Below are 17,107 nucleotides of genomic sequence, written 5' to 3' on the forward strand. Positions count from 1 at the left end.
AGTATGACATAGTGCTAACAGCAACAGTGCCAGACCAGAAGAATGACTGCTGATTCATGACACCGATCACAGACTAAGGTTCAGCTTGGTTCAAAGCAATTACTTCCACTCTCTGTTGACAACAGTCAGATTTGGGTCACCCACATGCTAGGAAACTAATCTGATTAGGTTGATCAGGCTTAAAGCCTAGGTTTTCTTTGTGGAAAACACAATGAACTATGGTAACCACAAAAGGAGTGGTTTATACTAAATCTTACAAACCAATCCTTAAATAAAAATTTCTCTAAAGAATCACATTGGTTATAGCAAAAGGAAACTGCTTCCTTTTCAAAACCTTGTTACATTCTAGAGAGTAAACCTGGGAGAAAAGTATGATTTTTTTTTTTAATCAATGAATCTGAGTCACTAAATCTTCATTTAAAAGAAAATGGTGAAGTGTGCAGTTAGATCTCAATTTCACCTAGGGAAAAAACAAGATGAAAATCATGGTCTGAAGACAGAAAGGAGGCAGACTTGTCAATACCACCAAGCTGAAAAAGAAACATTAAAAGAACTTGTTACTTAATTTACAAAATATCCAAAGTCTACCTTAAGGAATGTCCTCCTAAATTCTCAGGATACAAAAACCCTATCCTAAGCTTTTTTAAATCTACAAAGAGAATTTCAGACTGGATCTGAAGAACCAATGCTATAAATAATGCCTTTTGTCTGTTCAGAACTTTCTAATATGTAGTTGCTTTTTTTTTTTTGGTCCATTAGCTCATTTGGATCCCAACAAGCACCCAGTGAGAGAGGGCGCTTCATCTGTTTTGCAGGTAGGAACAAGAGAAGTCAATTAGCTCAAAACTCACAGAGCCAGGAGGGACCTGCAAAAGAACTCAAAATCTGATATTCCCCCTGCCAGAATGAAGACTTGGAAGTTGCAGGCCTGTAGGTAAGGTCCAAATATAGATCGCCTAAGGTCCATGTTAAAATGCAGGTTTTCAACCTCCTGACTCAGAATTTCTGAGAATGGACTTTACAAATGTCATGTCAAACAAGCTCCCCAGGTGATTCTGAAGTCTATCAGTTTGAGGATCACCAGCATGAGGAATGAATCCTACATCCAAATCTAGCCGGAGAACCTATCTGTTTACCTATCCTCCGTGCAACACAGAACCTGCCAGGCAGATCAAGCAGCAAAGACTTTACGTCCCTCTGCCTAGAGCCAGGTCAATGGACTTGGTCAAAGATACACACAGTATCAGCTTAACACCTTACCAAAGTAACTTCTCAGTTGACAACACCCAACAGTATCTTCTTCACAAGCTTCATGCACTCCTGGAGGTATCTTCTTGTAGATGACCAATACACATGGTGTCAAATTCCTTCTGAAGGTATATAACATTTCAAAGTAAGTCTCATACCATTAACTTCTGGAGGAAGTAATGTGGGTAAAACCCTAGTAAAAACCATCAAGTTGGGTTTACAGAGCATCCAAAATTACGGTATGTACTCTAAAGATCATACAACAAAATGACTTTATGCCATTTAACTTTATTTCATGCTGAAAATGGCAGCAAGTCTCCTTTTGAACTCATTTCTAAAGGCATAGAATTTTACAAGGAAGGAAAACACAGCAACAATTTTAAATTATTTTATAGGTTGAGATTATGTTAACTGCCTCTGAAACACACTGTCAGGAAAAACAAAATATCTCACATGGTCATCTGCCAAGCACTATTCTGCTACATTTCTCAGGAAGAAATGGCCTGAAAAGCCTTCACACAGCAGCTAGGCCATACTGCTATGAGAAGAAAAACCTTCTCATAGCAATACGAGAATTTAAAACAGCAGGAGGCTGAGAAATATAATGTGAAAGAAGAAAAAAGGAAGCAGGCCTAGAAATAAGCACATTTGAAAAAACAGTGAAGCATTTGAAAAGATCAGTCCTAATTTAAGAAAGAAGCACTGGTACCTTATCGCTCGAATCTAAAAGCATATACCCAGGGCAAGACAAATTTCAGAAGACATGACACTCTTGAAATACAGAATTTTATTTAGAAATTGTTTAAAGTAGAAAAAAACCCTGTCAAGAAAGACCAGGTGGAAAATGGGTTCCCAATAAAATGGAATTTTAGGGCAACAAAAGTCTAAAAGGCCACAAAAGAGAAACAGCACCACTGTCATTTGAACAATGGCTAGTTACTTGCATTTTTTGGCATTGTTAATCAATGAATCTGGGTTTTCCTCTGAATTCCACACAAAGCATGCACTACACAATTTTATCATAAAATACTTGCTTTCTACACACATTTTAGGACAAGCTACCACCAGAAACAAATCAATACAAATACATCAGGGGTTGAACAATCTCAGTAGTGGGTGACACACATTTTGCAGAATTCTGCCAAACAAAGGGATTGAATAGGCTGTGGGCAAAGAAAATGAGGGAGAGTTAAGGAAGGAAATATTTTAAATATTAATAATTAATTCAGACATGGTACTGTATTTTCTGCAAAAGAAAATTAACATTTAGTAACACACTAATGACTTTTATCTCCAAAGAGATTAGTGCACTGGCAAAGTATTCAGCTAACAGTGGAGAGCTGTGGGCAGCAGATACCGAAAACACCCCAGCCTTGCAGATCCCAAGGTAACGATGGCCTTCACTGATCACTCCCTTTGCCAGAGGTACAGAAAAAACTTGCAGCATGATTATCTGCCTGCTGCACTTTCAACTCTAAGCAGCAAACTTTAAGGAGCCAAAGAGGAGTCCCCAGTGGGCAAGGGGAACAGAGAAGAGAAACATGTTAAATGTAAACCTAAAAGACAGTAAAATGGGACACAAACCCCATTCAAATCCCAGAGATGTGGGCAAGTCCCCAAAAGTAGTTGTTAGATTAAAAAACTGGACACACCTCAATTCCCAAAAAGCATAATATATAGAAATCTCAGGGATAATCAGAAAAGTCATCAGAGAAATGCTCAATGAAAATCGAGCTCTTCAACTCGTAACATCTCAGGGCTGAAACACCCTCTATTCATCCAGGCAACAATGCCTCTTGCTTTTTTAGCAGGGATGCAATTGGTCAATGACATCAAATGGCTTTACAGAGCAACTTTTTTTAAACTTTCCTTCTGGGCCAAAGCCTAGGCCTGTCAGGATTCAAGCAGCCCCGTAAGACCCGTGACAGCAGTTTCCAAAGGTTCTGAGGTCTGGCCCTTCCTTCCCAGACACAATGTCAAACACATAAAATCTCCTGCCATGTTATATTTTATACTTTGAAATATGGAAGCATATTTTAAATACTCTTAAGGCATTTATTTATTACAATGTTCTCTGCCAAGATTTCACATTAGCTTAAAATTCAATTCAGTCTTTACATTTCTCTACTGAGGTCGCCACCTCAGCATATTACATAACACCTTCTCCAGCGATCAGTGTGACCCACATCCACACGGTGAGCCCCATGGCAGCCTCTCTGTTCCCCAGGTGAACCAACTAGATGTTAATACTGCTCTCCTAACAAGGTAAAAGCTCCTAACTCAAACTTATTGGAAAAGGAGTGAAACTTCTGCAAAGTGCACTTTAAGAGGTACTTTTTGCTTATGAAAAGAAACCAGTGAGTCCTCTAAGAATAATAAAAGGGAGTATTTTACAGTTAAGCACATGATTTGGAGTGAAGAATTCGGATGTTGCTCTGCTAGCCCAGGCTGTTAATACTCTTCTTGTTCCTCCTGTGGGCCCCCTTCATCAGGTATCACAAAGCCTTCCTGAAATGGAAAAATGAGAAGGAAAAGCTATCACTCAACACTGATACAAAGTTCAATTTCTACTGTGTGTTCACTTTCTTTTTATTTATTCATTCATTCATTCATTTTTGAGACAGTATCTCAATCTGTCACCCAAGCTGGCATGCAGTGGTGCAATCACAGCTCACTGCAGCCTCGAATTCCTGAGCTCAGGCGATCCTCCTGCCTCAGCCTCCCTAGTAGCTAGGACTATAGGTACACACCACCACGCTCGGCTAAGTTTTGTATTTTTTTGTAGAGCTGGAGTCTCACTATGTCACCCAAACTGATCTCAAACTCCTGGCCTCAAGCAATCTTCCCGCCTGGGCCTCCAAAGTGCTGGGATAACAGGTGTGAGACACCATGGCCAGCTCACTTTCCTCATATTTAAAGCCTCTCAAAGTCAGTGGTTCTTCCTGGCTCTACCACACAGTTGGTATTTAATCACACAGGCCAAGTGACCACTATTTTATTTCTTGGACAGTAAAATCACATCCCACATACGGCAAAAACTGAGTACAAATTACCCTCAAACATTTGAAAATGATGGATATGTACAATGTCTTGATTATGGTGATGATTTCACACATAATCAAATGTACACTTTTAATATGTGCAGTTTATTACACGTCAATTATACCTCAATAAAGTTGTCTTTAAAAAGACAGAAAATTTACCCTCAAAAAATCCCAGAAGTCTCCCATGAAGTTCAGTACTCTACCATCTCCTCTCAACAAACTGTCTACATAACCAGCTTTTCCTTTACAATGTCCTTTGGTTGTACTTAGGAGCCTTGCTATCCCCCAAACACCCACAACAGCAAGACCAACCCAGCATTAGTGGCATGGGAAAACTGAGCATGTAAGGAAAAAGCAGATTTGTCACTCCCACCTCATCTTCACTCCACAACATGCTGGCATGTACTTATAGCAGGAAATGACTATGCTACTCTACTGTAAAAATCAAGTTTCTCCTTCAACTATCATCTTTTTTTTTTTTTTAACTAAATCCCTGTGGCTGAACTCACTTAAGATCTGACTCCACTAAAATAATACTCAGACTAGACTAGGAACTCCTATATCTTCATCGTCTTTGTTTTCATTATCTGGCACACACTGAGCCCTAAATAAGAATTTATTCAACATATTATCAACTTTTTTCCAACTAAAAAATCATTAATCTTAATCCCCCAAAATTCACAAGATATACCTAGAGGACAGTGATAAAACCAGCATTAATATTACCTTATATTTGTATAATGCTACACATGCTACAGTTTGTAATTTGATCCTACTGACCTTGCTAGGCATGCACAAGTAGTGTAAATACAACCATTAAACAGTGGACAAAGCAAGATATCAAATCATAAATCCAGAAAATAAATCAGTCTTCCCTGATCACCTAACATGTCATCATTACCATCTGCAGATATGGCTGTGTAATAAACATGGATCCAAAAAAACCTGATCACAAAGTACTCTGAAGGAACAGGAACCAGCCAAGCTCCTGGGAGGGAGGTGCAAAGGCATACCCCGACAGCTGCTGTAAACAGACAGCTGCTGTAAACAACAGACGCAGAAAAAGGGACCTTGTGCCTGGTTCTCCAGGGCATGCCTGGGGCACTGATAAAACGGATGCAGCACCTCATGCTGAGGGGTCCAAGCTGCAGGGGGTGGAGTGGGGGTTGGCAGTTACTTCTGGCTAAGAGCATTTTGTCACACTCATCACCTATTAGTGGCCATAAACTACAGAAGATGGGCAAGCCAAGCACTTCTTCCCTGTCCTACTCCTTCCTCAAAGGCTCACAGAGCTCAAGGCAGAGGCTGAAGCTGAGCAGAGTTCCCTCTGGCTGACTTTGAGGGGGTCAAAGATGAAGTCTTTTTTTTTTTTTTTTGAGACAAGGTCTCACTCTATTGCCTGGGCCAGAGTACAGTGGTGTCATCATAGCTCACTGCAGCCTCAAACTCTTGGGTTCAAGCAATACTCCTGCCTCAACCTCCCAAGTAGCTGAGACTACAGATGTGTACCACCACACCTGGCTAATTTTTCTATTTTCTGTAGAGACAAGGTCTTACTGTTGCTGAGGCTGGTCTTGAACTCCTGGGCTCAAGTGATCCTCCTACCTTGGCCTCCCAAAGTGCTAGGATTATAGGCTTGAGCCACCGCACCCGGCCAAAGATGAAGTCTCTTGTTGAATGCTACACTGGAACATGACAAACATCAGCAGAGTTTGCTGAAACCTGCTAGAATAAACTTATTTTCTCTTAGGAGGCAAAATAGAAAATATCCTTATGTCAACACGTACATCTGTGGCATAGAGAATGTCTACGATCCTCTGCAATACAGGGTCATTTTCCCCCTCGTTCTCCTGGCAAATCAATTCAATGTTCCTTAGCTTTCCGAAGTAGAAATCTCTCTCTTTCTCCAAGTCTTCAACAGTAAGTTTCAATACGTTGACCTGCACAAAACATTAAAAAGGGTGAGATACCTGGCATTAGTGCAACAAGAAAACATCAGACAGACTTCTACCCAAAAGGAGATGTGGTCTTTGATCAAACTCCAACATGGACAAAACCCACTGCAATTTAATGTCACTTTTCTTCAGCCCCAGATAAACAGTATGGACTTGTTCACAGCAACCTATACTGTAATAGCTCCCAGGAAAGTGCAGACTATACCTTGAAACATGCACGAACTTCTCGGGGTCTAAGAGAGGATCAGGGAGAAAGAACTAGGGAAGCTTGGGACAGATAAAGAAGTAGAATCCACAACACAGTCCAGCAAGGTAGCTGACAATCATAAATTGAGTCCTTAACCAAGGAACTGGTCAGTCAAGTCCAAGTCTGGGTGCGTGTGGAGGTCAATGGAAAGGGAGGTATGATCTTCCATGAGCCCCACTGAGGCTCTGTTCCCCATAAAGAGGTTATGAAGAAATAAATTTCAATGCTTAGGCCAGGGCTCTATCTAGCCAACAGCAATTAAAGTCATAACACTCACAGTCTTTTTTTTTTTTTTGAGACAGAGTCTCACTCTGTTGCCCGGGCTAGAGTGAGTGCCGTGGCGTCAGCCTAGCTCACAGCAACCTCAAACTCCCGGGCTTAAGCGATCCTATTGCCTCAGCCTCCCGAGTAGCTGGGACTACAGGCATGCGCCACCACGCCTGGTTAATTTTTTCTATATATATTTTTAGTTGTCCAGATAATTTATTTCTATTTTTAGTAGAGATAGGGTCTCGCTCAGGCTGGTCTCGGACTCCTGACCTCGAGCGATCCACCCGCCTCGGCCTCCCAGAAGGCTAGGATTACAGGCGTGAGCCACCGCGCCCGGCTACACTCACAGTCTTGTGTACTGTAACCACAGTGCACCTTCATTTCAGTGTACTATATTCAAATCTATGACAACTGAATTCAATTTAACTCTCACTGAATACAAATTGCATGGCATATCACGCAGCATGAAACTCTCATAAAAACCTGTATTTATAGGTTAGGGCCACAGAGCAGCAGGGAAAGCCAAGACAGGAAATCAAAGGTGCAGCTGCTGAGAACAATCTGGCCAGCAAGGAATTCTGAGAGGCAGAAAGGACCACAGAAGTCATCTATTCCAACCTTCTTAATGTACAGCTGCAAAAACAAGCAAGCCAGGTGCAGTGGTGCCCACCAATGGTCCCAGCTACTCCGAAGGCTGAGACAGAAAGACCACTTGAGCCCAGGAGTTTGAAGCCAGCCTGAGTAACATAGCAAGATCCTGTTTCTTTAAAAAAGCAAAACAGGGCTGGGCACGGTGGCTCACACCTCTAATCTTAGCATTCTGGGAAGCCGAGGCGGGGAGGATCACATCAGCTCAGGAGACCAGCCTGAGCAAGAGCGAGACGCCATCTCTACAAAAAATAGAAAAATTAGCCAGGCGTGATCTGATGGTGCATGCCTGTAGTCCCAGCTACTTGGGAGGCTGAGGCAGGAGGATCGCTTGAGCCCAGGAAGTTGAGGTTGCAGTGAGCTATGATGACACCACTGCACTCTAGCTGGGGTAACAGAGCAAGATTCCATCCCAAAAAACAAAAACAAACACTAAAAAAGCAAAACAAACAAAAAAACCATGAAGCAAACAGCTTATCTAGCTTCCCTGTGGCCTAATGAAGAAGCCAAACATAACAGAGGGGATCAAGTCTCATCCCAGGGTGGAAGGAAGCTCCCCTTCATAACCTGCAGTCAAGAAGCATCCAGAGATGAGGAACAGTGACTAGGACCACCAGGATAACTTTGTCAAAGCCCTAAATTCAAAGTTCATCATCAAAGTCCAGAACACACCAAACCAGTATCACAGTTCTCAACAGCCCTTCACTATTTATTCCTTTATCAACTACAGAAATCACTTTCAAAAATAAAGTTTCAATAAAGTACTACTATTGCCCAGCATCCAGCAAAGCTACATAACTCTGCTTCCCTCACTCTCCCCAACCCCTGCTTTTGCTGGAGCTTGCTGCCTTTCCTGGAACAGCCCCTAAGCGGGGTACAAGCAGGGGACAAAAAGCCAAGAGTTGACCAACCCCTAGCAGTAGGAAGCTACCTCAGAGCTTCAGTTCCATGATCCTTCTAACCACATGCCTGGAAGCATCAGTGACCGAGAAGGAAAGGAAATCAAAACAGCTATAAAAGGAATGCCATCTTGGAGTCCACCGGTACACCATGTTTCACCAATGCCACCCTCACAAACCCATTAAAACCTTCTCTGTACTACAAATCATCAAGGCCACCAAAGGAAACACCAAGCCCCCTGGGTCACACCTGTACGGCCAAAGTAACATTTGTCCACAATATCACTCAATAACTATGTATACACAAGAAACACTCAATAGACATGTACTAAGTCACTGGCTTTCACCTGGTACTCCTCTAAATGCTTATTCATGAGGTTATTAAAAATCTGTGGCTAGTAATCAAGGTCACTCTTAGAACCTTCTCCTATAAGTAAAGCAATAGCTATGACGTAAGAAGCCCGAGGAGAACATTTCAGGCCTGCCCTGGCCACAGTACCCATCAACCACATGTGGCTATATAAATAAGCACTTGAAATGTGGCCAGTGTGATTGAGATGAGCTGCAAGTATTAAACACTTAGTTGAGTCTTCAAATGTAAAATATCTCATTGATATTTCTATTGATTATATGTTAGAATGTTTTTGATATATCAGGTAATGTGTTACTAAAATTAATTTTACTTGTTTCTTTTTACTTTATTGTGGCTACTAGAAAATTTTAAATTCTGTGGCTCACATTTCTGGTTCATATCCTATTTCTACTGGATAGCACTGCTTTGGACTAAAATCAACTAAAAGCTAATTTCTCCAGGACAACTTAAGAAAGTGGACTCCTTGCAGATCTTCCAAGGATATGAATACTATAAGGTAATTTACATAGAATACACTGTTTTTCTCTTAGCCTAACAAGCCCATCTGGCTCTATTTCCCATACTTACCAAGGCTACAAACTCCAAATACTTTTGTGGGGAGGGGGCCAGACAGATAATGTATAGAGCTAAGGGAGTCAGTAACAAGCTGTGAAGCTGTGGCAAACTGGAGAGACTAAAATCCTTCATATAAAAAAAAAAAAAAAAAATTAAAACCCTGTGCAGGCCAAACAAATGGCAGGGCTGGACGACCTGGCCATGAACGTGATCCAGCCTTCCAGGATCAATGAAGTACCTGGTTGGTGTTTCAGCCTCTGCAACATTAGCCTCCCACCCTTCCACAGCACGGATGGAGACACGCAATCACACAGAGTTCCAAGCCCTCTCTTCAAGACCACAACTCCTCCCAACCTCCACAGCTACAGTTCTACTGCACTGACCATCCAAACTAGCTAATTTCTGTCACCACCTACGGGAAGGAAGCCCCCCTAGACTCCAACCACACCCCACCTCTGCAAGATTTATGGTTCTTGCTTTGCATACTCCTCATCTGGGACTTGCATCACAGGCTGGCACCAGGTAAATCTTCTCCAATATATCAAAACCCCTTCTAGGCCCAGGCCAGACCTTTCATGCCTTGGTATTCTCAGCAATGCTTAGCAGCAACTTGCCCAGAGTAATTATTTGGTGAATAACGACAATTTCCAATGGTGGAAGTCAGAGAAAGAACTTTCTATACTCCTTAGATAAGTCATACAACCTCCCCTTCAAGTTCCCATTCAGCAGTGACTGAGTGACCTAGGCTCTGGAGCCAGGCATACCTGGGTCGAAATCCCAGCTCAAGGTATTTGACCTCTCCAAGCCATACTGTCCTTTTCTGTAAAATTGCACAAGGCTACCTCAAAAGTAAAATTAAAGAGCTTAGACAGTGCATGGCATAAGCACTTTAAAAATGTTAGCTATTTTTGTTATGACTATTCATGCACATTATTTCATACAAGCCAAAAAAAAAAATTTCTGGTTCCTGTGAATTTTTAAATAACACTTCAGAACCTATCTCTACTCTATCAAGATCACAGACAAGAATCCTAATAACCACAAGTGTCTTTTATCCATTTTCATTTATCCCAAGGGTGTTGGTCCTGAACTCCATTCCAGGCACCTGGCTTAACACCAGTTCGTGAAATCTGCTCAACTACTGCAACCAAGTATTAGCTCCACTTCACACGAGCCAGTACCTTCAGAGAGGTTAACTGACTTGCCCAGGTAGAAGTTAAATGGCAAAGCCACTCTTACTTCTCCCCAAATCTATGTAACCCAAAGCCTGCGCTCCACACAGGACACATGAGCTGAGGCGAGAGCAGCAGTGAAATAGAACCTGGCACATGTCCTCCTGGAGAGCACAAGATCGGCTCACTGGCCACCCAGTCTCGGCATTAACTATTCTTCTGTACAACCCCACGCCTTGAAATATTAAGTAGTTACAGGGAAGTGTCCTTATTCACTAGGACTTCTGTTCTTCACAGCAACAGTGCTCAGGCAGTGCTCAAGTCAGCCACACTGACTCCAATGATGGGGAAGGTGACCCAATCACCTCAACACTCCCAAGGCACCTAAGACCGTGGGGCACACATAATAAAAGAACAAAAAAAATCAAAAGGAACTTTGAGCAGGCTCTCAGTGTCCTGATCTCTTAACAGCACGGATGTGGGCCACGAGAGACTCTGCACTAGAGAGAGGTCATTTCCCCCAAGTTCTAGAACTTGGCTTTTGGGAAACTAAAAGGGTTCAATCCTAAACTGTCTGGAATCACAGGGCATCCTGGATGTAAAAAATGGAATTAACCAAAAGAATCATCCAAAAAAAAAAAAAAGCAAACAAATAAAACAACTATAATATGAGGATTAGCGAGAAAATATCTAAAAGTCTAAAATTTGTTTTGACACACAGAGACCTGTGACAAGCACTGGAGGATATTTAATCCTGAAGAAGCCATTTCAAATCACTGAACTATTAGGAACAGAATCAGAAAAGCAACACAGGCTTTTCACACCAGTTCCACTCTCAATTCCAAACTCCAGGGACCCAGGACTCAGCAGAAAGACTGGAATCTTTTTTTAAAAATCATTATTCAGAAAGAAGCCTTCCTTTATCTTTCACTCTCTGAATCCCAGAACCCTGACAGTTTTCCAGAAACATTCAACAGGGTTCTAAGTGCTGGTTTCCAAACAGACATAGGTTTCTGCTGCAGTAAGAGAGCCCAGACATGCCTAATCCCTCCTCTTTGCCCTCCACACTCATTCTCCCCACACAGCACCTGACGCACTCATGTATGTCATATGCTCTGGAAAGCAGACAAGGCAAATCTTCCTTTAAGAACATGGACAAGCCTCCGCTAGTCACAGCAGCAAGTGTCCTTTCCCCCATAGTGACCCACATCCTGGACGCTGGAGGTGCCTACCTGCTGCATCAACTCGGCTGCTTCGTCATCTCCGTTGCCCACACTGGGATTCTTCCGCACCACCCCGGGGCCAGCCTTAGGCGTAGAAGTAGTTCTCTGTGTTGAAATGGGCCTCTGTGGAGCTGAGAGAGATGTTTTTGAAGAGGAGAAATTTCAAAAAAAAAAAAAAAAATCATAAGACAACAAGGGAAATCTATGACCAATTGCCTTCCACAGGTGTTCAGTGAAGGGAACCAATGCTAGAGAGCCCCAGCATGCAAGACAACACCCCCACCTCTGCCTAAAGTGGCGTTTATCTTGACAGCAGTTAAGTACCAATTGTAGCCATGATCTTTCGTGTTGGGAGTAAGTCCTTCGGTGAGATCTTTTCTCTGCTGTGGTGAATAGGACTATCATCTGAAAGAAGTACAGTCATTTTGGTGCATACAGATGATCTACCTTAACACGGATCCAAATAGTCCACCAATGGGGCAGTTTTATGGAGCACTGGCAAACTTCACACCAGGCATGAGCTCACAGTCCCAGCTGTTGCCAGGGGCCCACTTGCCAGGGGCCCACTGTTCCCCATCTGGAGAGTTAGATCCCTCCTAACTCATAACCTCAGACTACTTATTGGAAGAAGGAAGGAGTCCATAAGGGTAGGAAAGCCTACTCTTACCACTAATTACGTCAAAATCTGTATCTATGCGCACCTTTTACAAGGTCTATAGAAGAGCCAGGAGAGAAAAGCATCACATTGGCTAGGATTTAGACTTCTCTCAGTATTTATAGCCAAAAGCAGACAAAGAAAAAGATGTAAAGTATCTATAAGTTAAAATTATTATTTTTTTTTTTTGAAAACAGGGTCTTGCTGTGTTGCCCAGGCTAGAGTACAGTGGCGAGATTCATAGCTCACTGCAACCTCAAACTCCTGGGCTCAAGCAATACTCCTTCCTCAGCCTCCCAAATAGCTGGGACTACATGCGCCCACCACCATGCCCAGCTAATTTTTCTTATTTTTTGTAGAGGCACGGTCTCGCTGTGTTGCCTAGGCTGCTCTCAAACTCCTGGCCTCCGGTAATCCTCCCACCTTGGCCTCCCAAAGTGCTGGGATTACAGGCATGAGCCACCACACCTGGTCTCATTTACTTATTCACTTAGCAATTATTTTGTAAAGTTTGTACATTGTGCCAGGCTTGGAAATATCTAATCTTCCTGACACCCCAAACTCCATAATCACAAGGCCTTTCACCTCCAGTAAAAGGCATTTCCTCTGGATGGCTCTTGCTAGTATATGTTTATCCCAAAGTCTAAATGCTTGATGCAAGTCTCCACTCACCTGTTAGCAGCATCTGAAATATGAAATGCACACAATTATCTATGTGCATTCTAAACAGCCAAAGAATAAAAGTACTCACTATCTAGAGAAATTGGAACCCTCATATACTGTTGATGGGAATGTAAATGGTTCAGCCACTTTGAAAAACAGGCAGCTCTGCAAAAGGTTAAACACAGAGTCCCAATATGGCCCAGCAATTCCGCTCCAAGAGTATATACTCTTGGGTCTATATCCGAGAGATGTTAAAACATGTCTACAGAGAAACTGTATGTCAATGTTCACGGCAGCACCATTCATAATAGCCAAAAAGTGGAAACAATCCAAATGACCATCAACTGGTAAATAAATACATAACCATACAATGGAATATTATTCTACAATGAAAAGGAATAAAGTACTGACACATGCCACAGCATGGATGAACCTTGAAAACATAATGCTAAGTTAAAGAAGCCAGGCACAAAAGACCACATACTCTATGATTCCACTTACAGGAAATGTTCAGAGTAAGCAAATCCACAGAGACAGAAAGCAGATGAGTGGTTGCCTAGGACTAGGGGAAGGGGGAAGAGTTAGGGGAAAACAGGAAGTGACTGCTATTCAGTATGCACGAAGTTTCTTTTTAGAATGATGAAAATGTTCCAAAATTGTGGTGACGGTTACACAAGTCTTTGACTATACTAAAAAACATGAACTGTACAATTTAAGTGGGTAAAATGGATTGCATGTGAAACTTATCTCCATAAAGCTGTTTACAAAATACTCAACCTACCCTCTCTCTACCTACCAGATGGATCAGCCTCTCTCAAGGAATTATGGGACCCTGCCATCCTCTGGAAAAGGAGGAATTAGCAACTGCAGAACATCTAGCCTATCCCAAAATTTTGTATGTTCTACAAATATACTATTGCAAACATATCTTGGGAAACTTATCAAGACAATGCCTTTTCAACAAGCTCTCTAAAATCAGTCTAAAACCTGCCTCCTAGATTCGGTTAGCATCATGGCAAGCCAAAACTCCTTACCAGCTAAAGTTCTAGGGAAAGCAGGAAAGCCGTGAGTAAGCAAAGGAAGCTGATCTACAGAGTGATGAAGGAGACAGCCAAGAACGGTTTCTGAGAGACCTAAACAGCTCCTTCAGGTCCTGGGAGTTCAGGTCTGATTGTAACTTCCCATCCGAGAGTTCTGTGAAAAATGCCCTTGTTTCTGAACTAAATATCTCTTATGTGAGCTAGCCTGAGGGATTTCTATTCCATACAACTAAAAAGCTTTAGCAAATTGTATACAGTAACAAAAACAACCCTCTGGGGCAAGTATTAAAATTCTCATTTTACAGAGGAGGAAACTGTGAGGCAGAGTTGAAGTGGCTTCCTTACAGAGGGCTACGAGGATCTAAGGACAAACACAATCTCCCTGACACCACATTCCATGCTCCTGCCACAAGCCTGGGATCATGCTTAAGATCCCCAAGCCTGTGGCTACTCAAGAAATTCTGGCTGAATGTTGAATGAGTACCTGGAATACCATTATTTGGAAATAACGTTTTTGGGTTGTTGTTTTTTTACCTGCACTGCTAGAGCTGAGAGGTTTCTTCGGTTTATTCAGAGCTGGAGCAACAAGGGAGGGAGCCACTGCAGTTTCTTGACCTTGTCTGGCTGCCACAGGGTCATAGTCTTTTCCGTCATAGTTTGCATCAAAAAATTTCTTGAACCACTGAACGAATTCAAAATTGTCCTGAAACTTTCCTTTTACTAATTTATCCACAGGAATTATCTGCAGAGAAAAATCAAGACTATTTAGCCCAAAGCAAGAGGCTTTTGGCAAGCATCAAACTTGTCCATGCAGCAAATCGGTATAAAGCTCTGCCAAAAGGAGAAAAAAGTATTTTAGAGAACTCAGTTCTAAGCCCTTAGAAATTTATAAAGCAAGTTTCATTCAATTTGCCTTCAACAGAGTACCTACACCTAACAAACCCTCTCCAATCCCTCAAATTTGTGAAAAGAAATCAGAAACAAAAAAGAACAGGTACCATATAAGTCACATACACACATCCAAACATACCCTCAAACATGGTACAAGTGTTATTTCGCTATAAAGAGTAAATCCCCCACATAACTTGCATGGCCATAGTGGTTCTTACAAAGCATGAAATCCATAGCACAAACCAACCACAGGCATCTATAGTGAACTGTGTTAAAGACAGTTCTGACTTCAAAATAGGACAAGGTGCAGAAGCAGTCCCCAGATAGATTTCTACAAAATGACTTGGTTTTCAAGTAATTTCAATCCTATTAAAACATACTTGTCAGGCACCATGGTGTACACCTGTAGTCTCAGCTACCTGAGAGGATAAGGCAGGGGGATTGCTTGAGTCCAAGAGTTTGAGACCAGCCTGGGCAACACAGCAAGACCCCATCTCAAAAAAAAAAAAAAAACCTACTTAAGGACACAAGAATACAGTGTCATCAGGTATTCAAATCACTGAGATGTTGGCAAGAGTTTAAGTATCTTTTCATTATTGTTTATTCTTTTGCCTTTTCCCTGACTCGAGAATAACTATCTTTTAATCTCCAAAGATTCCGACTGCAATGGTATTTATTATAAAAATATATGTAATAACCTAAACTATATCCACCCCTCTGACAAATGTAATTTTTAAAAAATACTTTGTATGATACTGAAACATTTACAAATAAAATACTATGTCTGGACTCACTTCAAAATAACCCAGGAATACATAGGATGGGATAGAGGTAGATATGAAACAAAATCAACCATGCTAACTGCTGAGATACATGAAGGATCATCACACTACTTATTTACTATTTATTATACTATTTACTATTTATACACTATTACCACTTTTGTATACTTTAGAAATTCTCTACGTTCAAAAACTAAAATATAATTCCATAAAAAGAAACAGAAAAACTATTATATATAAGCTATCCTTATTTAAACTATATCTCGAAACTAAATGATATCCTTATACTACAAATGCTTATTTTATGTATTGTACAGAGACAAAACTAAAATAAGACCAATTTCAAAATAAATAAAAACCAGACACACCAGTAAGATAATTAGGAGATATTACAAACTTTATCCCTTAAAAATTGTTAATCCCCTCAAAATGGCTTAAAAGGATAAACCTTTCTAATGGGGACATGGGGGAGGGGTAAAACCAAACTGCTTAATTTTATAATAATCTATTATCTGCTAAAACAGAGGTAATATTTGTGCTAATGAAGCCTGGTGTACCATGTTTCTGGTAACTTCAAATAACCTTGGGGGCAGGAGGGAGCTTCCCAACACCTACCAGGGATTCTCCTTGTACCATGCCATAAAAAGCAATTATTTCTGGAATCTCCTCTATTGAAACTATTTAATTCTTTGTACAGTGTGCTTTACAGAAGTAAATCCAAAGATTAAGAGAGTTAGATCTCAGACTAATAAAGATTCAACAGTAATTAAAAAAGAAAAAATCACTGGCCCAGATTTACAGGTTAACTCCTACAAACAGTTACTAACTTCACAGATGATGAAGAAAGACAGCAAGAGGGGTAAGGAGGGTAGAGAGACACTTCGCTCCAAGTAAATTCAATGTTAACCAGAGAAAAGATAACTACATAAATTGGAAAAAGAAAAAAAAAGTCCTAAGTCATAGGTTAGCATCCATATCTTTAATAACAATCATTAGTTAAGAAACATTAACCTAAATAAAACAATAACATTTACTTACTTTGTCAACACCCATCCTCTTAAAACCTGCTTGTAGTATTTTGAAGTTCTGAATGTACTCATGTTCTAGCTTAGCTTGGAATTTCACTTTCTTCAAAGCAATGGAGCCAGGGAACAGCATGTCCATAAACTGACAATACGCAGCCCCTGAATGAACAACAGCAACAGAAAAATACAATAAACACTAGACTAGGTCACTGAATACTACCATTAAAGACATATGATGAGCTTTTTCCCAGAGTCACTTAACCTAAATACAATCTAAGAAGTTGTAAAGTGGACCTACAAAAACCAGAAGCTTAATTACTACTTGAATTTGAAGTCAATTTTTTAAAACCTATAACAAGACTGATTTTACCTTATAAATTCTACAATACACTTGCAATTTGGAAGCCTATAACAAGA

At 41.0% G+C, this 17,107-nt stretch overlaps 1 protein-coding gene across 1 annotated transcript in view; it reads right to left on the bottom strand.

Annotated features, from left to right (window-relative positions):
* Positions 1 to 2,016: 2,016 nt before the first annotated feature.
* Positions 2,017 to 17,107, bottom strand: part of MAPRE1 (microtubule associated protein RP/EB family member 1) — a 28,185-nt gene continuing 13,094 nt past the window's right edge. Inside the window, exons 3-7 of the mRNA XM_045528826.1 lie at positions 16,704 to 16,849; positions 14,527 to 14,734; positions 11,644 to 11,765; positions 6,080 to 6,232; positions 2,017 to 3,756 (exon numbers count right to left, since the gene is read on the bottom strand). Of these exons, the coding sequence (XP_045384782.1) occupies positions 3,700 to 3,756; positions 6,080 to 6,232; positions 11,644 to 11,765; positions 14,527 to 14,734; positions 16,704 to 16,849 (686 nt within the window). The 3' untranslated portion in view covers positions 2,017 to 3,699. The remainder of the gene's footprint in view (positions 3,757 to 6,079; positions 6,233 to 11,643; positions 11,766 to 14,526; positions 14,735 to 16,703; positions 16,850 to 17,107) is intronic.

This window comes from Lemur catta, chromosome 17 (assembly GCF_020740605.2).
Source record: "Lemur catta isolate mLemCat1 chromosome 17, mLemCat1.pri, whole genome shotgun sequence".
Classification (NCBI taxonomy): domain Eukaryota; kingdom Metazoa; phylum Chordata; class Mammalia; order Primates; family Lemuridae; genus Lemur; species Lemur catta.